The 15,736-nt window shown below is 41.3% G+C and overlaps 2 protein-coding genes across 2 annotated transcripts; one reads left to right on the forward strand and one right to left on the reverse strand.

Moving 5' to 3' along the window:
* The first annotated feature begins 1,459 nt into the window (after positions 1-1,459).
* Positions 1,460-5,588, forward strand: LOC112228807 (protein phosphatase 1 regulatory subunit 14B-like). The gene is made up of 4 exons (XM_024394453.2): positions 1,460-2,015; positions 3,420-3,503; positions 3,709-3,741; positions 3,976-5,588. Exons 1-4 carry the CDS (start codon positions 1,821-1,823, stop codon positions 4,060-4,062), a joined length of 399 nt encoding a protein of 132 aa, XP_024250221.1. The 5' UTR covers positions 1,460-1,820; the 3' UTR covers positions 4,063-5,588.
* A 240-nt stretch (positions 5,589-5,828) lies between these two features.
* Positions 5,829-10,158, reverse strand: fkbp2 (FKBP prolyl isomerase 2). Its single transcript, XM_024394452.1, has 6 exons — positions 10,051-10,158; positions 7,314-7,471; positions 7,031-7,143; positions 6,777-6,823; positions 6,540-6,575; positions 5,829-6,415 (listed from the first exon to the last, which is right to left on the reverse strand). Exons 2-6 carry the CDS (start codon positions 7,467-7,469, stop codon positions 6,354-6,356), a joined length of 414 nt encoding a protein of 137 aa, XP_024250220.1. The 5' UTR covers positions 7,470-7,471; positions 10,051-10,158; the 3' UTR covers positions 5,829-6,353.
* Between the last annotated feature and the right edge of the window lie 5,578 nt (positions 10,159-15,736).

Here is a 15,736-nt window from a genome sequence, read left to right on the forward strand (position 1 = left end):
TAAGAGTGGAGGCTGATATAGCAGCGAAGGGGGGAACCAACTCCATATTAATGCCCATGATTTTGGAACGAGATGTTTGATGAGCAGGTGTCCACATACTTAGGTCATGTAGTGTCGCAGTAGCAGCCCTTGAACAGTAAGGCACCACAGCTCCTTACGCTTGTCAGATTGTTGGGAACGAAATGTATATTCTGCTTAGAGAGTAAATGTTTGTCTGGCTTTTTGGGACTTGAGAGAAAAGAGAAAAGCTAAAAGCCTTTCTGTCCTGGTAGATTTACTCTCAATCGCCTTCCACCCACTTAAGGAAGAGTTAATAGAGTCAAAGAAGTTTATTTTTAATTTTTACACTTTGCTACATTTTGCTGATTAACTTTTAAACAACTGAGCCACTCCTGTGAACACCTCATGTATTTTGTATAGGCTTTTCGTAGGACAGTGCAATCTTCACTTTACAAAGATTATTCACATCAAATGGGTAGGGAGGAGGAGGGTTTCCCAAACTGCACTGGGTGCACGTGGTGGGGGGTGGGTGGGACCCGGCCCTAGAGAACCATGCAGCTCTGTGATCACTGAAAGAAAAGGCCACTGAGCCAATGACACGCTGCATTAAGAGGAGGGATGAAGGGATGAGGCACACTCAAACTCTGAACCCCCCCCCAGACTGCAATAAACTTACAGGTTCTGCTCAGGCACATTCTCAGCTAGGATACTGTCTGTAGGCTCCACTGTCAAGCATGAGCCTGGCTGGAGAGAAGAGATGAAATCTTAAGGCTCAACACAGCAGGTGTGCCTTGACCAGACTGTATCTCAGTAATCTTTCGACCATGTTTTATTGATATGGCATGATGACAGAGGACATGGCTTGGAACCACATTTACAAAGAAGTGTTTTAATCTTATCCAACACTACACAGTTGACCAAAGCCTATGCAGATGAGGTTTTGCTTCCCAGGAAGATAGGATTAATTGTTGCCTTCTGCCCCCTGGTGGTAAAATCTGTTTTTTCCACAGTTGGCATTCTCACTTATAATGTTTTGTCTGTCTTCTTTATTAATTTGACACTGGAATTGTTAATTATCCTGTTTTTTTTTTTTAATGCAAGTATCAAGGTATATCCAATGCATTACATTTGGATTTTGTCGGCTATAGCCCTTTAAACTCCATCCAATCTGAATGTTGCAATTATTATGTTTTAATCTCGGGAGGGAATTACAAACCGCTGTTCAGTTACAGGCCTATATGTCATTCATATTGCGTGGATTATCCATGAAAAGGTGGGGTAAAGGTGCATAGTCATTGACATTTGGTACTTGGGATAGTCCAAAATAGAAATATGGGGTATGGGAGTCTGCAACAATGAATTATATAACAGTTATTAACATGTGTTTTATCTATACGAATTGTGTAGGATACACTGTACAATGAAATGCACAAAGTATTTAACTTGGTATGTAACGACGTGTTAGAATGTACCAAATGACAAGGCCTAAAACCGGATTTGGACTGTGCAACTACCTTGCCTACACGGGTATAGGACTGTACATCTGAAGGAGGGTGAATGCTCTGTATCCTCAAAATGCTTACTTATTTTTCACCAGCCTGTAATCTTTTGTCATCGATAATTGCATATTAGTGTGAAGCATTTGCGTGAATATTCTAGCCTGCGTTATTTTAATGAGTAGTTCAGTAATTGGTGCAATACCATGCAAATTCGGTCAGAGAGAACAATAGCGTCACCCGGTATTTAAACTGCAGATAAGAAAGACCAAATAAGCCCATCTAAAATCGAACCAGTCTTATCTAGACGGACATAGGAGGACTATGGCAACATTAACAAGCCAGGACTCAACCGCTCAAGCGCGGGTTTATTTCCAAACGCCTCCCGGTACCGAGGACACAGAAGTCGTCCAGAAGCAAGGGCGGGTAACCGTGAAATACGATAGAAAAGAGCTGAGGAAGCGACTCAATTTGGAGGAGTGGATAATTGAGCAGTTAACGGATTTATATGACTGTGAGGTAAGCAATGACACATTCTATGATTCATTGTGTACTCCATGACAGATTTTTTGTTGTTGTACAACATTCAATGATCTCTACTTTGATTGGGGTTTATGTATGCTATAGAATTGCAGTAATATTAAAACCTAGGGCAATACAATAATTCAATAATATAACAAATATGAGTAGGAATTACAGACAAAATGTAGGGTGTGGCCACATAATTGAAATACTGTACTGAACAATTGAAGAGATGAGGTATCTGCCCAATTAGTGATGGACAGAATGTGCTGTTCCAATAAAAGGTGGGCATCATTCATTCATTGATAAGTAGGCCTTGGCACAGAGCACTATGGCCACCGTACCTGCAAAGCTGTTACAGTACAGCCTCTACTCTGGAGGATTATGGTACATGCCCACTTTAACGTTACATAATGGTAATGCCTGGTTGTCTTTAACAAAGGAAATATACATGACTATGGATAGATATCCCACCCCCCTCTGCTGATCCATGGAAATGCAGGAGGCACATACTGCGTGACATGTTTGTGATGTGTTCAACCTGAGCAAGTATGACTTAATCCCTTTCATTTAAAGACCCCTGTAAACAACTGTTTTTTTTTTTGGGGGGGGCAACACCCCTCAGACCACTGGAGAGATATAGGTGTTTTGACATGGTTAACGTGTGAACTATTCACATAAAAGGGTCGCAGTAGCCCCTATACATCAGATAAGTTAGTGGGAACCAAGTGGTCAACATTGTAGATTGAGTAGTAACATAGAGCACCTGCACATGACACATTATTGCTCTTGTAATGAAATTGACCATTACCTATGTCAAATGGTCCTCAAAGAGACCATCTGGGCAGGTAAAGAGCTAATTGGACTAATCATGACCCTGGCAGGAGCAGTGGGTGGCATATGGTGGGAGATATTGTAATTTATCAGCCTTTGATTTAGGCAACAGACTCTGGGCCTCAGGCTTGTGCCAGAGTATGGGGTCTTGCAACTACTCCTTGACCTCGTGAATAAGCTCCTGTGCTGTAGATTATAGTTAGTTAAATATCAATACAATGAACTGGAAACCAGATTGTATTTCTATAGTGATGGCTTCTCCTACTGTCATGTTCAATTGAGTAGACAGCAAGGCAGTGGTCAGGAAGTCACTGCATTGTTTTCAGTACACACCACATAGGGAGATTCAGCACATCCTGTTGTGTTAAGCAGAGGGGGGGGGGAAGCCAGGGACATTGGGGACCTGTGGAGGATGGTCAGGGGGTGAGACTGTGGTGCAGGAATATTTAGTTTGATCCTAAGCCTGTCTGATCTAATCACCACTGTTTTTCCTCCTGTCCCCTCCCCCTCTGTTGTTTTCTCAATTTTCTGTCTATCACCATCACTCTCTCCCTTTGCCTCTCGCAGGAGGAGGAGATTCCAGAGTTGGAGATTGACGTGGATGAGCTGTTGGATATGCCCACTGATGGAGACCGGGCCTCCAGGGTCAAGGTGACCATTAAACCTTAATCATTGCTGACTACACATCTGTTATTGTCCTTTTCTATTGAGCGATTGAATCCGAACTTGAGGCTGATCGCAATTCTCCCATTGATATCGTTACATGATTTACACAGAAGTTACCCACTTGGATCTGAAGTTAGGATCTGGCCTTGAATGGGGTTCATTTCCTCTTTCACTTCCTATTGTTTTGCAGGTTTTGCTGGTTGACTGTTACAAACCTACAGATGTAAGTTCGAAATACTATCAGATTATTCTCTACTACTGTTCAGCTTTTGTATATGCCCGGCATTGGGTCAACTGATCCACTGAAACAATAACTGTTTGAAATCAACTTCCCATACATCGTTTTGACCAAGTTTCTAGAAACAATGTAATACAGTAATGTGTGTGCAATACAGTAACATGCATAATAACAATTGTTCAGTGTCTCACAAAATGTCCCATTGTTCATTTACTGCAGGCCTTTGTCACGGCTCTCCTAGAGAAGGTTAGAGGTCTGCAGAAACTCAGTACTCCGCCCAAAAAGAATGAAAAATCTCCCCCTTAGCCTCAGAACGACCGCAACCTATTACAACTCAGTTCTACACAGGGACACCCAGCTAGAATCCCTCAGCACCTAGAATCCCTCTGAGTCGGCAGGATTTGATAGAGGGAAGAGGATCGACCAATCACTTACTGTCTCTTTCTTTGTTTAAACAACTTCTTGTCGATATATAATCATGTTATCCATTAACAGTAGTAAGTGATGAGTGTTATAACATAATAATAAAGTATAGCATTGATAAACAGATTTGTTGACACGGAGGAAGAACATGCTGACGTTTAACTTGAGCTATACAAGTCACAAGCAGAGCATGACAAGTACACACACCTAATGATAGCTTATAGTGACATTATACAGTCAAACAAATCTAACTTGTTGATTAATCAACTTACATTACTGTATGTATAATGACAGCTTGAAATAGTGAACTGTCACTGGTTGGTATTAGTTCGAACCATGTCATTTTTACAATGCCATTTTAACGACGAGATTTACCGAGAATGGTTTATGTGGGATACGGTAGTTAAGTCTGTGTAATGATTTCAAGCCGAGCACTCTCAACTGTCAAATAGTTTTTTTGAGAGGTAGCACGAAGGGCTATTTAACATTTTACACTGGACTAATTGGAGTGTGATCATTATACTTTGTGTTATACGTTTGACATGCGCAAGTGTGGACAGTATTCAAATACAAACACCAGCATGTCACACATGGGTTCCTGTAATGACATCAGTAGCCTACGGGTTTTCATGGCGCAAATACTGTTATTTCATTTGAAGAGTAATGCATGACTGACTCTATAAAACACAGGAAAACATGGGCAAATAATGGTTAGGCTCCATTGAAATTCATTACATGAACGACCACAACAGTAAATGCTTCTGAGCCCTACCATAACATATGGTTCAACTGTTTCCCCCGCCATATCCTCCAGCCTGGTGCCTGAGACTGGGGGAGGGGGTCTGTTTCTCTCAGACCTGATCTGAGAGTGTAGAAAGGCCTTTGCTTTGTATTGCTTTTTATTTGTTTCTCAAACCAAATATACCTATATCATTAACCACTGCAAAAAGGGATTGGAAAGGCCTTAGAATACAACAGCGACGATTGTATTGACTATTGTGGCTGAAGCGATGTCTTTCGAGATGTATGACAGTTGGCCCTGGAGTGTAGCCATGTACAATATTCTGGTTTCCATTGTATACCAGAAGGTTCCTTGATAGGTCAATCAACCTTGAATACCATGACTATCATAACCATCTGTATACCTTACAAACATCGCTCCTTATTCTTTTGGAGCCCCATTGTGATGTTATCTTGGGCAGACTTTTAACTACCATATTCAGTGTACCACCTTGAAGACTGAATCAAACCACAAACTGAGTATCTGCTGGAGGTCGGGACTGTATTATCTGTGGTGTGTGTGTTCAAAATGATTGCAAGACTGTAGTCATGTAATGTAGCAATACTTACTGGTGCTGTTGACCAATTTGTTACATTTGTATTAAAATTCAATGTTTTACCTACTCAGACTTTTGTGTGCACTTCAGATGTTACTGTAAGGGGGAGGGGGGCAGGTAGCCGAGCGGTTGAGAGCGTTGGGCCAGTAACCCGAAAGGCCGTTGTTTCGAATCCATGAGCCGACTAAGTGAAAACTGTCGACGTAAAAGGCACTTAACCCTAATTGCTCCTGTAAGTCGCTCTGGATAAGAGAGTCTGTTAAATGTTAAAGGTACTGTAGCTAAATATCTGCCGGGGGAAAAAAGTCACACTTTCAAAATCCAAATCTTTAATCTTTTACTGAAACAAGACCATTGGTCAAGTCTTGTATACCAATGTAGTGAAATTGGAAATCTGTTACAAATAAATCCTTTCAATAGAGCCCAAAAACCTACTGAATAGTGCACCATCGCTTATCTTGTGCTACCACATGTGTGTTATATGCCCTGTTCTCTCAGCATGATATACGTACCCTGTAAGTTTCACTTATCAGGCTGGTAAATTACTCCAAAATGAGAATGATGATACATTTAAGTCAAAGAGCAAGAGCTGGTCATGGCATAACATTCAGGAAAACATAACACAGGAATGAGGTAAGGGGCAACTGAATGCTGAACTAAAAATGATGACATTTTTAAGGCATTGGATTCACCAGAGAGTACCAGTTACATATGATGTTAGTTATAGTTGAATAGTATGTATATTATGCAGGTTCTTCAATGGCTTATAAGTGGTAGAGCACACTGACTTAAAACCAGCACTAACAGGCCGCTGATTTTGCTTGAAGTTAACGTTCACTATAAATCAGACCTCCTCTCGATGCTGAGCAGTTCAACTTCAAAAATGAGAGTGGCACCACCTGTTGGAGAGACGTGGTAGTTACGAACAAAGAGAAGAAAGCGCTTCACAATAAAGACATGGTTACCTCAGAGGCTGACTTGTAGAGAAAGCCTGTGGGAGACGTAGAGAAATATCTGAAATACCTGGGATCTTAGGAGGCGCTCCTCTGTCTCCATATCCTACAAAATGAGTAATATAAATGGAGAGGTCAGAACAGTGGCTGGCAATATAGAGCTCAAGGCTTAGGGCTTTTTATCTTTCATGATAATTGATTGGGTTTATATAATCTACGTGGATAATGCATGCTATATTTAGTCATCAGTATAGGAAATATATAGGTGACCATTGGAACAGTGTGAAGTATCAGTGTGCAACCTCACCAAGCTCCGAGGGGATGACCAGTTTCCTCTTCTCTCCCTCACACATTCTAATGAGAGTAAGTGGGATTGGTGAATGAAGAACTTCACATGCAAGAGTCAAAGGTCAATTTGTTGTTACAACTTATATCCAAAAGCACATAATTCTATAGTTTTTACACTGTCTGCAAATGTAATACCTTCACAAGTCATCCAGTCGCATGAGCACACAAGTCCATAGGGGCAAAGAAAACATGTCAATAAAAACAGGCACCAACCCGAGCAGGCCCTGGTCCCAGCCTTTGATGACTTGTCCGGTTCCCAGAGTAAAGGTGAAGGGCTGGTTCCTTGGAATGCTGCTGTCAAACTCTGTTCCATCCTCCAGCTTTCCCTGCAAACAAACACAGTTATTGACTAAACACACTGTCATTTGTTCAAATGTGTCAATTTCTGGATCTCCATTATATTGGGATGACATTCATTGAATGAGCATTAGATGGAAATAGATATATTGCTTTTCATTCAATGTCCAAAAGCAGACGCATCCTCCTTATCACTCACAGTGTAGTGCATGTTCAGCACATCCCCTTTACGGGACTTGATGGGGCAGTTGTCAACTCTTTTCTTGATGCCAATTTGGAGCTTCTTTTTGTCGCCACCGCGAACTGCCGGGGCCAAGGACAACAGAGTGACCACAAACAGCAGACACAGCCTCATATCTGGGGAACACGTGAAAGACTTAATGAACGACAAAAGTAAGCACAAATCTCAAAGGTCGCGTTCCCCTAGCCTTGTTCGGAACATCCTGATCTCGCGAAACAAAATGTAAGCTTGCGATATCAGGATGGTTCATACGAGGCTAGCATTACCCTGCTCAGACCTTCCCTGCATCAACCAATGGTTGCGTGCCACGTCAAACTGTGCCGTCGGGTATCAGACTGCTATAATGGTGCTTTCAAGACTGGGAACTTGGAGAAAAAAATAAAACTAGGTCAAATCATGAGCCAGTGATCTTCTGGTCAGAAAGTCAGAGCTCTATAAAAGATGCCAGAGTTTCCGTCATGGAATTCCGAGTTCAAAACCGTTTTTCCTAGTCATAATTTCCTAGTTATTTTGAGCGAGGAGTAACATGTGGGTCACGTATGGAACGCAGTTTGGGTCTTTGCTTGTCAAACAGGATGCACGAACAAATAACACTATTTGATGCGTCAAATATCACAGTTCTATTATATAATGTGTGTTCTGAATTTGCACGTGTAAGCCAGGCGCCACCACTGCTATCAGTAGCCCTGTCAAAGCGGCACAAAAAAGTCTGCAAACAAGCAAACACCAGCCACGAACAATGTGTTTACAATACCGCGTTGGTAATAAAGCTTTATTTGTTCGACCGCAACTTCTGGGGTACCTAGCTAGCACCAATACAACCAACCTGAAAACAATGATCAGTAAAACCTGCAGTCATTTTCATTATTCTTAGCAATGATTTAGGAATCATTGTGTGAGTATTAGCTAGGTAGCCACTTGTTGGTCGCCTACTGAAATTGAACTTCAGTTCATGAAAATAAATAGCCAGCCCGCTACTTAACCCTGTTGCCCAAAGGTAACGTTATTAGCAGCCAGCTAGCTTCATCTGTCTGGTGTGAAGCTAGCCACAATAAGGATTAGGCACAATGGTGGAATTTGCGTTTTGCCTTCAAAATAAAAGTACCTCTTTGAAAGTGATGCAGAAGGTTACAATTGGTGGAATCATGCCATATTTAGACTAGATAATGTTAAGCAAGGTTGGAATGTGAAGCAATGAAATGGGGTATCAGTCTACTTGGTGACACCCACAGAACACAACTGTGAAGAGTTTATGCAAATCTTAGTGGTGTAGCTCTTATCACGTGACTGTGTGAAATCACCTATTGTGTGTATTGACATTCATATTGCACTGTACAGATTTACCCAAGTATTGGGGATCAATAAAATGAGGTATCAGTCTACTCAATGCCCAATATATATTTTTTCACCCAACGTCCTCCTCCGAGTTATCAGACTCCAAAACATCCACGCAGTATTGTTTTTCCTCTGGAATAGTGTTCAATACACACAGGTTGACAATAAATGTGGCTCAATTCACAGTTGTTTCAGAGTCCCGCAATGTTCTATGGGTATCACTGAGTAGACTGATACCCCATGTCATTGATCCACAATCCATAGGTAAAGGCTGTACAGTGAAATAAGTACGCCTCCAATGCAATTCTAAAGTATAATATATCCAGTGTGATTTCAACATATTTTTGTCAAATTAACACATTGTCTTTTGTTGATTTTAAATAACATTCCAACCTTTGATGGGTCCGACCACCATTAAACAAATAAGAACTGTCCTATAAATTAGGGTTATTTTAGATCATGTTAGCTAGCCATCTATAGCTACGGAAACAGATTATGTCGTTTTGCACAGTTTTTAGGGAAGAACATTTTTGCATCTGTGAGCTAGCCAGCTTTTTTTATGAACAGTATTGTAGGTGAGCGAGACAACTTTGCCAGCATCATAGCATACGTATCGATGAATCGTTGTGACAAATGAAATACTAGTGATAGTGTAATCACAGTGTAATAACTACGTAAAAAAATGTATGAATAGGTTAAATTATTATGTGACATGCAGTCATATTCTGGTCCTAACACGTCACATAGTGTGATTTGACGTGTATATTTTCTGACACGCAATGACCCAAACGGCGTTCCATAGTCACGTCCCCTGCTCAGACGTTGTATGCTTAGACCAATGGGTGCCTAACACCCAATCGACAGTGTCATCGACTGACAGATTTCTATAATATGTGGTTCGTTGATACATACATATCCATGCGTTGTAAGATCTGGCAGGTGTTTCTAGACCTCCAACTTTACGAGAAGATCACGTCATGATTTGACGTTTTTTTTTCTCGATACCTCTGTTGTCTTGAAAGTACCATAGGATTGTTACACTTCATCATCAATGGGCACATGCTTATAGCAATAATACAATGGAAGCTTGTTGATAGGCCTATAGCTCCAACAAGTTGGGCAAGTTGTATTACTTGTCATTATCAAAACACAAAAATGTTTAATACAGCTAACTATGGCCCACAATTGTGCCGAGTTAACAGATAAGTTAGCAAGATAACTAGCTAACGTTATCGGTTGTGGCAATTGCTTTAGCTACCCTAATACATGTATTTAGCCATGCGTTTCGCTCATAAATATTCCTAACCAATTTCAGATCAAAAAGCTTGTTACGTATCAGTAATGTCTCCAAGAAGCTTACCAGCGTTTTAACGGAATTTACACACAGAAGATAGTCGGTGTGCTTCAAAAATTTCGGAAGAGGAAATGGAACGATTGAATGGAATGTCGCGATATGTCTACGCATTGATTTTCTCTCCTGCTATTGGTTCGTTCTCATAGAGCCTGCTGGCAGAGAAAATAGTAGATTCTGAACGTTCCCCCAGGTGGTGCCAAAGTGCCGTTAAAGTTGGAATGGAAAGCAGACTGCCACATATATTGTATCTACAGTGTATTAATAAAGACAGGAACCCAAATGAATGATCATTTCACACACACACTTCTCGCACACGCAAACACCAACACAGGCAATGTAGCTATGCAGGAATGTTTATGATCTAAAGCAACATATTGATTGAAAGTCCTCTTGCACACTTTTCCCCTTAGAGATGAGCCCTCAGTTACACTGTAATTACTGCATTCGTTTCCAGTAAGGTTTTCCATTTGGGTTCATATGACTCAGACGTGTGTGAGAGAAAGAGAGAGAGAGAAGAGAGCAAGAGATGAAAGGAACAGAGAGGTGAAGAAACCATTATAAAAGGTTGTTGTTGCCATGCATACCAAAGATATACAGCCTGCCTCATTCTCTCTTTCTACATTCTGACTCCATTCCTCCTCTTGTTACCAATGTACTGTCTTTGCGTTAGTCTCCTCCTCTCGCTTCTCAATGATTTCTTATGTCTATGATTACTTATTAGCAAATAAAGACATTAGGCTTCCTATATGAGCACTGAAGAAGAACTGACTGATTAAACATATTTGATATATTGTATATGCATGTCCACACTGCCATTCTTAATGTGCAGCAGATTGCTTTCATTAAGAAAAGACAGTTTGTGGATAGCCTCACCGATAATTTAAATCAAATTAGCCCTCTCCACCACCAAAACAAATACAGTCCTCCTCAGCCCTAAGATATAATCAGAAAATCCATGTTTTGACTGTTGGGATATTAGCATTATTAATATTGTTGTGTATGTGGCCTCCTTTTTTGCATGAGAGCAGAGAACTGACATGAGAGATGAGCATTTAATAGACTTGGCTTCAGGCTTCCCCCAGGGGAATCCATTAAGTAACGTCTTAATTTCTAAATCAGAGGGATGAAAGGGGTAATATCCAGGAAACAGACATACCTCTGTTGTAAACACAGACTTATTGAACTATGTTTAATGCTATCACAGAGTATTGTACGGCACAGTGGCAAGACAAATCCCATCAAAACAGGTCAAGCAATATGACAGCTGCAAGTATCCCACAGACCACGGATTACAGTGCTCTTGTAAAGTATTCAGACCCCTTGACTTAGCATCCCGGAGTAGCCTCTTCACTGTTGACGTCGAGACTGGTGTTTTGCGGGGACAATTTAATGAAGCTACCAGTTGAGGACTTGTGAGGCGTCTGTTTCTCAAACTAGACACTCCAATGTACTTGTCCTCTTGCTCAGTTGTGCACCGGGGCCTCCCATTCCTATTTCTATTCTGGTTAGAGCCAGTTTGTGCTGTTCTGTAAAGGGAGTAGTACACAAGATCTTCAGTTCCTTGGCAAGTTCTCGCATGGAATAGCCTTAATTTCTCAGAACAAGAATAGATTGACAAGTTTCAGAAGAAGGTACTTTGTTTCTGGCCATTATGAGCCTGTAATCAAACCTACAAATGCTGATGCTCCAGATACTCAACTAGTCTAAAGAAGGCCCGTTTTATTGCTTCTTTAATCATACAACAGTTTTCAGCTGTGCTAAAATAATTGCAAAAGGGTTTTCTAATGATCAATTAGCCTTTTAAAATGATAAACTTGGATTAGCTAACACAACGTACCTTTGGAACACAGGAGTGATGGTTGCTGATAATGGGCCTCTGTACGCCTATGTAGATATTCCATTTTAAAAATCTGCCGTTACCAGCTACAATAGTCATTTACAACATTAACAATGTCTACACTGTATTTCTGATCAATTTGATGTTATTTTAATGGAAAAAAAGGGCTTTTCTTTCAAAAACAAGAACATTTACAAGTAACCCCAAACTTTTGAGCGGTAGTATTATATATATATATAACCATTGATTATATATCCATTGATTATTGAAGAATATAATTTATAAATACCTCATGAGCTTTAGTCCAACTGTCATAATCCATGAGAACCCAAAATATAAACTTGTTTTTCTCCAATGTTTGTAAACAATGTAAATGTAAACAAACGCTGTGTAGCCTCATAACATGGTCAAAGCAATCATTTTGATATCATGGATGGTCAATCCTTGCATCCATAGCTCTGTCTATTAATCTGAGAGGGGTTACATTTCTCCAGGCCCATCCCTCAGCTTTTTACCAAAACAGAGGCAGGGCGAACGTTTGGTTATTGTTTGATCTGTGGATTTGCCCTTTAAACAGCTGCATATTATCAAGATATCAAAGTGTCACCAACAAAAAGGTAAACAATAGGCCTATAGCAAATGCAGCATATGGCATTGATTTTTCACATGTAAATAGCTCAGAGCATGCCATTCGATGAGCGCAGGACATCTACAGCATGTCAGTGTCACAGGAAGGCCAAGAAGATCGAGGACCTCAGTCCCCCGAGCCAAGGCCTGTTCACCCTGCTACCATTTAGCAGGCAGAGATGGTAAAAGTACATCAAAGCTGGGACCGAGAGACTGAAAAACAGCTTCTATCTCCAGGTCATCAGACTGTTAAACAGTTAACTCTAGCCGGCCTGGTACCCTGCCTTGTACCTTAGTCACCGTCACAAGCCGGCTTCCACCCGGTACTCTACCCTGCACTTTAAAGACCTATGCTACCCTATGTACATTGAACACTGGTCACTTTAATTTTTTTTACATCATGTTTATTGTTCTGAAATAGTTTATGTAGTTAGAAACAGGTACGATTAGCATTCTTGCAACATCATTCTGTTGAAATGTAATTTGATCTCGGACATTATGCAAATTGATATCTCACTTTATATGTATAGTGGGGCAAAAAAGTATTTAGTCAGCCACCAATTGTGCAAGTTCTCCCACTTAAAAAAGATGAGAGGCCTGTAATTTTCATCATAGGTACACTTCAACTATGACAGACAAAATGAGAAAAAAAATCCAGAAAATCACATTGTAGGATTTTTTATGAATTTATTTGCAAATTATGGTGGAAAATAAGTCCTACTTGTATATTGTACATACTGTCTATACACACCACGTATTTATAGTGAACAAAAATATAAACGCAACATGTAAAGTGTTGGTTCCATGTTTCATCAACTGAAATAAAAGTTCCCAGAAATGTTCCATCCACACAAAAATCTAATTTCTCTCAAATCTTGTGAACAAATTTGTTTACATCCCTGTTAGTGAGTATTTCTCCTTTGCCAAGATAATCCATCCACCTGTCAGGTGTGGCATATCAAGAAGCTGATTAAACAGCATGATCATTACACAGGTGCACCTTATGCTGGGGACAATAAAAGCCCACTGTAAAATGTGCAGTTGTCACAACACAATACCACAGATGTCTCAAGTTTTGAGGGAGAGTGCAATTGGCATGCTGTCAGCAGGAATGTGATCCAGAGCTGTTGTCAGAGAATTTAATGTTTATTTCTTTACCATAAGCCGCCTCCAACATCATTTTAGAGAATTTGGCAGTACGTCCAACCGGCCTCACAACCGCAGACCACTTGTAACCATGCCAGCCCAAGACCTCCACATCCGTCTTTTTCATCTGTGGAATGGTCTGACCCCAGCCACCCAGACAGCTGGTGAAACTGGGGAGTCATTCTGATTGGCTAGACCTGGCTCCCCAGTGGGTGGGCCTAGCACCCAAGTCGTGTGCCTGGGAGGGAATAGGCCAACCCACTTGGGAGCCAAGCCCTGCCCAGTCATGTGAAATCTATAGATTAGGGCCTAATTTAAAAAATGGACTGATTTCCTTATATGAACTGTAACTTAGTAAAATCATTGAAATTGTTGCATGTTGGACCGCATAGTGAAGGAAAAGTAGCCAACAAGTGCTCAGCATATGCGGGACCTCCTTCAAGACTGTTGGAAAATCATTCCTCCTGAAGCTGTTTTAGAGTATGTTCAGAGAGATTGCAAAAAGCTGTCATCAAGGCAAAGGGTGGCTATTTTGAAGAATCTTAAATATATTGATTTGCTTAACACTTTTTTGGTTACGACATGATTCTATGTGTTATTTCATAGTTTTTCTACAATGTAGAAAATAGTAAACATAAAATCCCTTGAATGAGTAGGTGTGTCCAAACGTTTCAAATCAAATCAAATCAAATCAAATTTTCTTTGTCACACATACACATGGTTAGCAGATGTTAATGCGAGTGTAGCGAAATGCTTGTGCTTCTAGTTCCGACAATGCAGTAATAACGAGCAAGTAATCTAACTAACAATTCCAAAAAAACTACTGTCATACACAGTGTAAGGGGATAAAGAATATGTACATAAGGATATATGAATGAGTGATGGTACAGAGCAGCATAGGCAAGATACAGTAGATGATATCGAGTACAGTATATACATATGAGATAAGTATGTAAACCAAGTGGCATAGTTAAAGTGGCTAGTGATACATGTATTACATAAGGATGCAGTCGATGATATAGAGTACAGTATCAACGTATGCATATGAGATGAACAATGTAGGGTAAGTAACATTATATAAGGTAGCATTGTTTAAAGTGGCTAGTGATATATTTACATAATTTCCCATCAATTCCCATGATTAAAGTGGCTGGAGTAGAGTCAGTGTCATTGACAGTGTGTTGGCAGTAGCCACTCAATGTTAGTGGTGGCTGTTTAACAGTCTGATGGCCTTGAGATAGAAGCTGTTTTTCAGTCTCTCGGTCCCAGCTTTGATGCACCTGTACTGACCTCGCCTTCTGGATGGCAGCGGGGTGAACAGGCAGTGGCTCGGGTGGTTGATGTCCTTGATGATCTTTATGGCCTTCCTGTAGCATCGGGTGGTGTAGGTGTCCTGGAGGGCAGGTAGTTTGCCCCCGGTGATGCGTTGTGCAGACCTCACTACCCTCTGGAGAGCCTTACGGTTGAGGGCGGTGCAGTTGCCATACCAGGCGGTGATACAGCCCGCCAGGATGCTCTCGATTGTGCATCTGTAGAAGTTTGTGAGTGCTTTTGGTGACAAGCCGAATTTCTTCAGCCTCCTGAGGTTGAAGAGGCGCTGCTGCGCCTTCCTCACGATGCTGTCTGTGTGAGTGGACCAATTCAGTTTGTCTGTGATGTGTATGCCGAGGAACTTAAAACTTGCTACCCTCTCCACTACTGTTCCATCGATGTGGATGGGGGTGTTCCCTCTGCTGTTTCCTGAAGTCCACAATCATCTCCTTAGTTTTGTTGACGTTGAGTGTGAGGTTATTTTCCTGACACCACACTCCGAGGGCCCTCACCTCCTCCCTGTAGGCCGTCTCGTCGTTGTTGGTAATCAAGCCTACCACTGTTGTGTCGTCCGCAAACTTGATGATTGAGTTGGAGGCGTGCATGGCCACGCAGTCGTGGGTGAACAGGAAGTACAGGAGAGGGCTCAGAACGCACCCTTGTGGGGCCCCAGTGTTGAGGATCAGCGGGGAGGAGATGTTGTTGCCTACCCTCACCACCTGGGGGCGGCCCGTCAGGAAGTCCAGTACCCAGTTGCACAGGGCGGGGTCG

This window comes from Oncorhynchus tshawytscha, linkage group LG30, assembly GCF_018296145.1.
Source record: "Oncorhynchus tshawytscha isolate Ot180627B linkage group LG30, Otsh_v2.0, whole genome shotgun sequence".
NCBI classification, from domain to species: domain Eukaryota; kingdom Metazoa; phylum Chordata; class Actinopteri; order Salmoniformes; family Salmonidae; genus Oncorhynchus; species Oncorhynchus tshawytscha.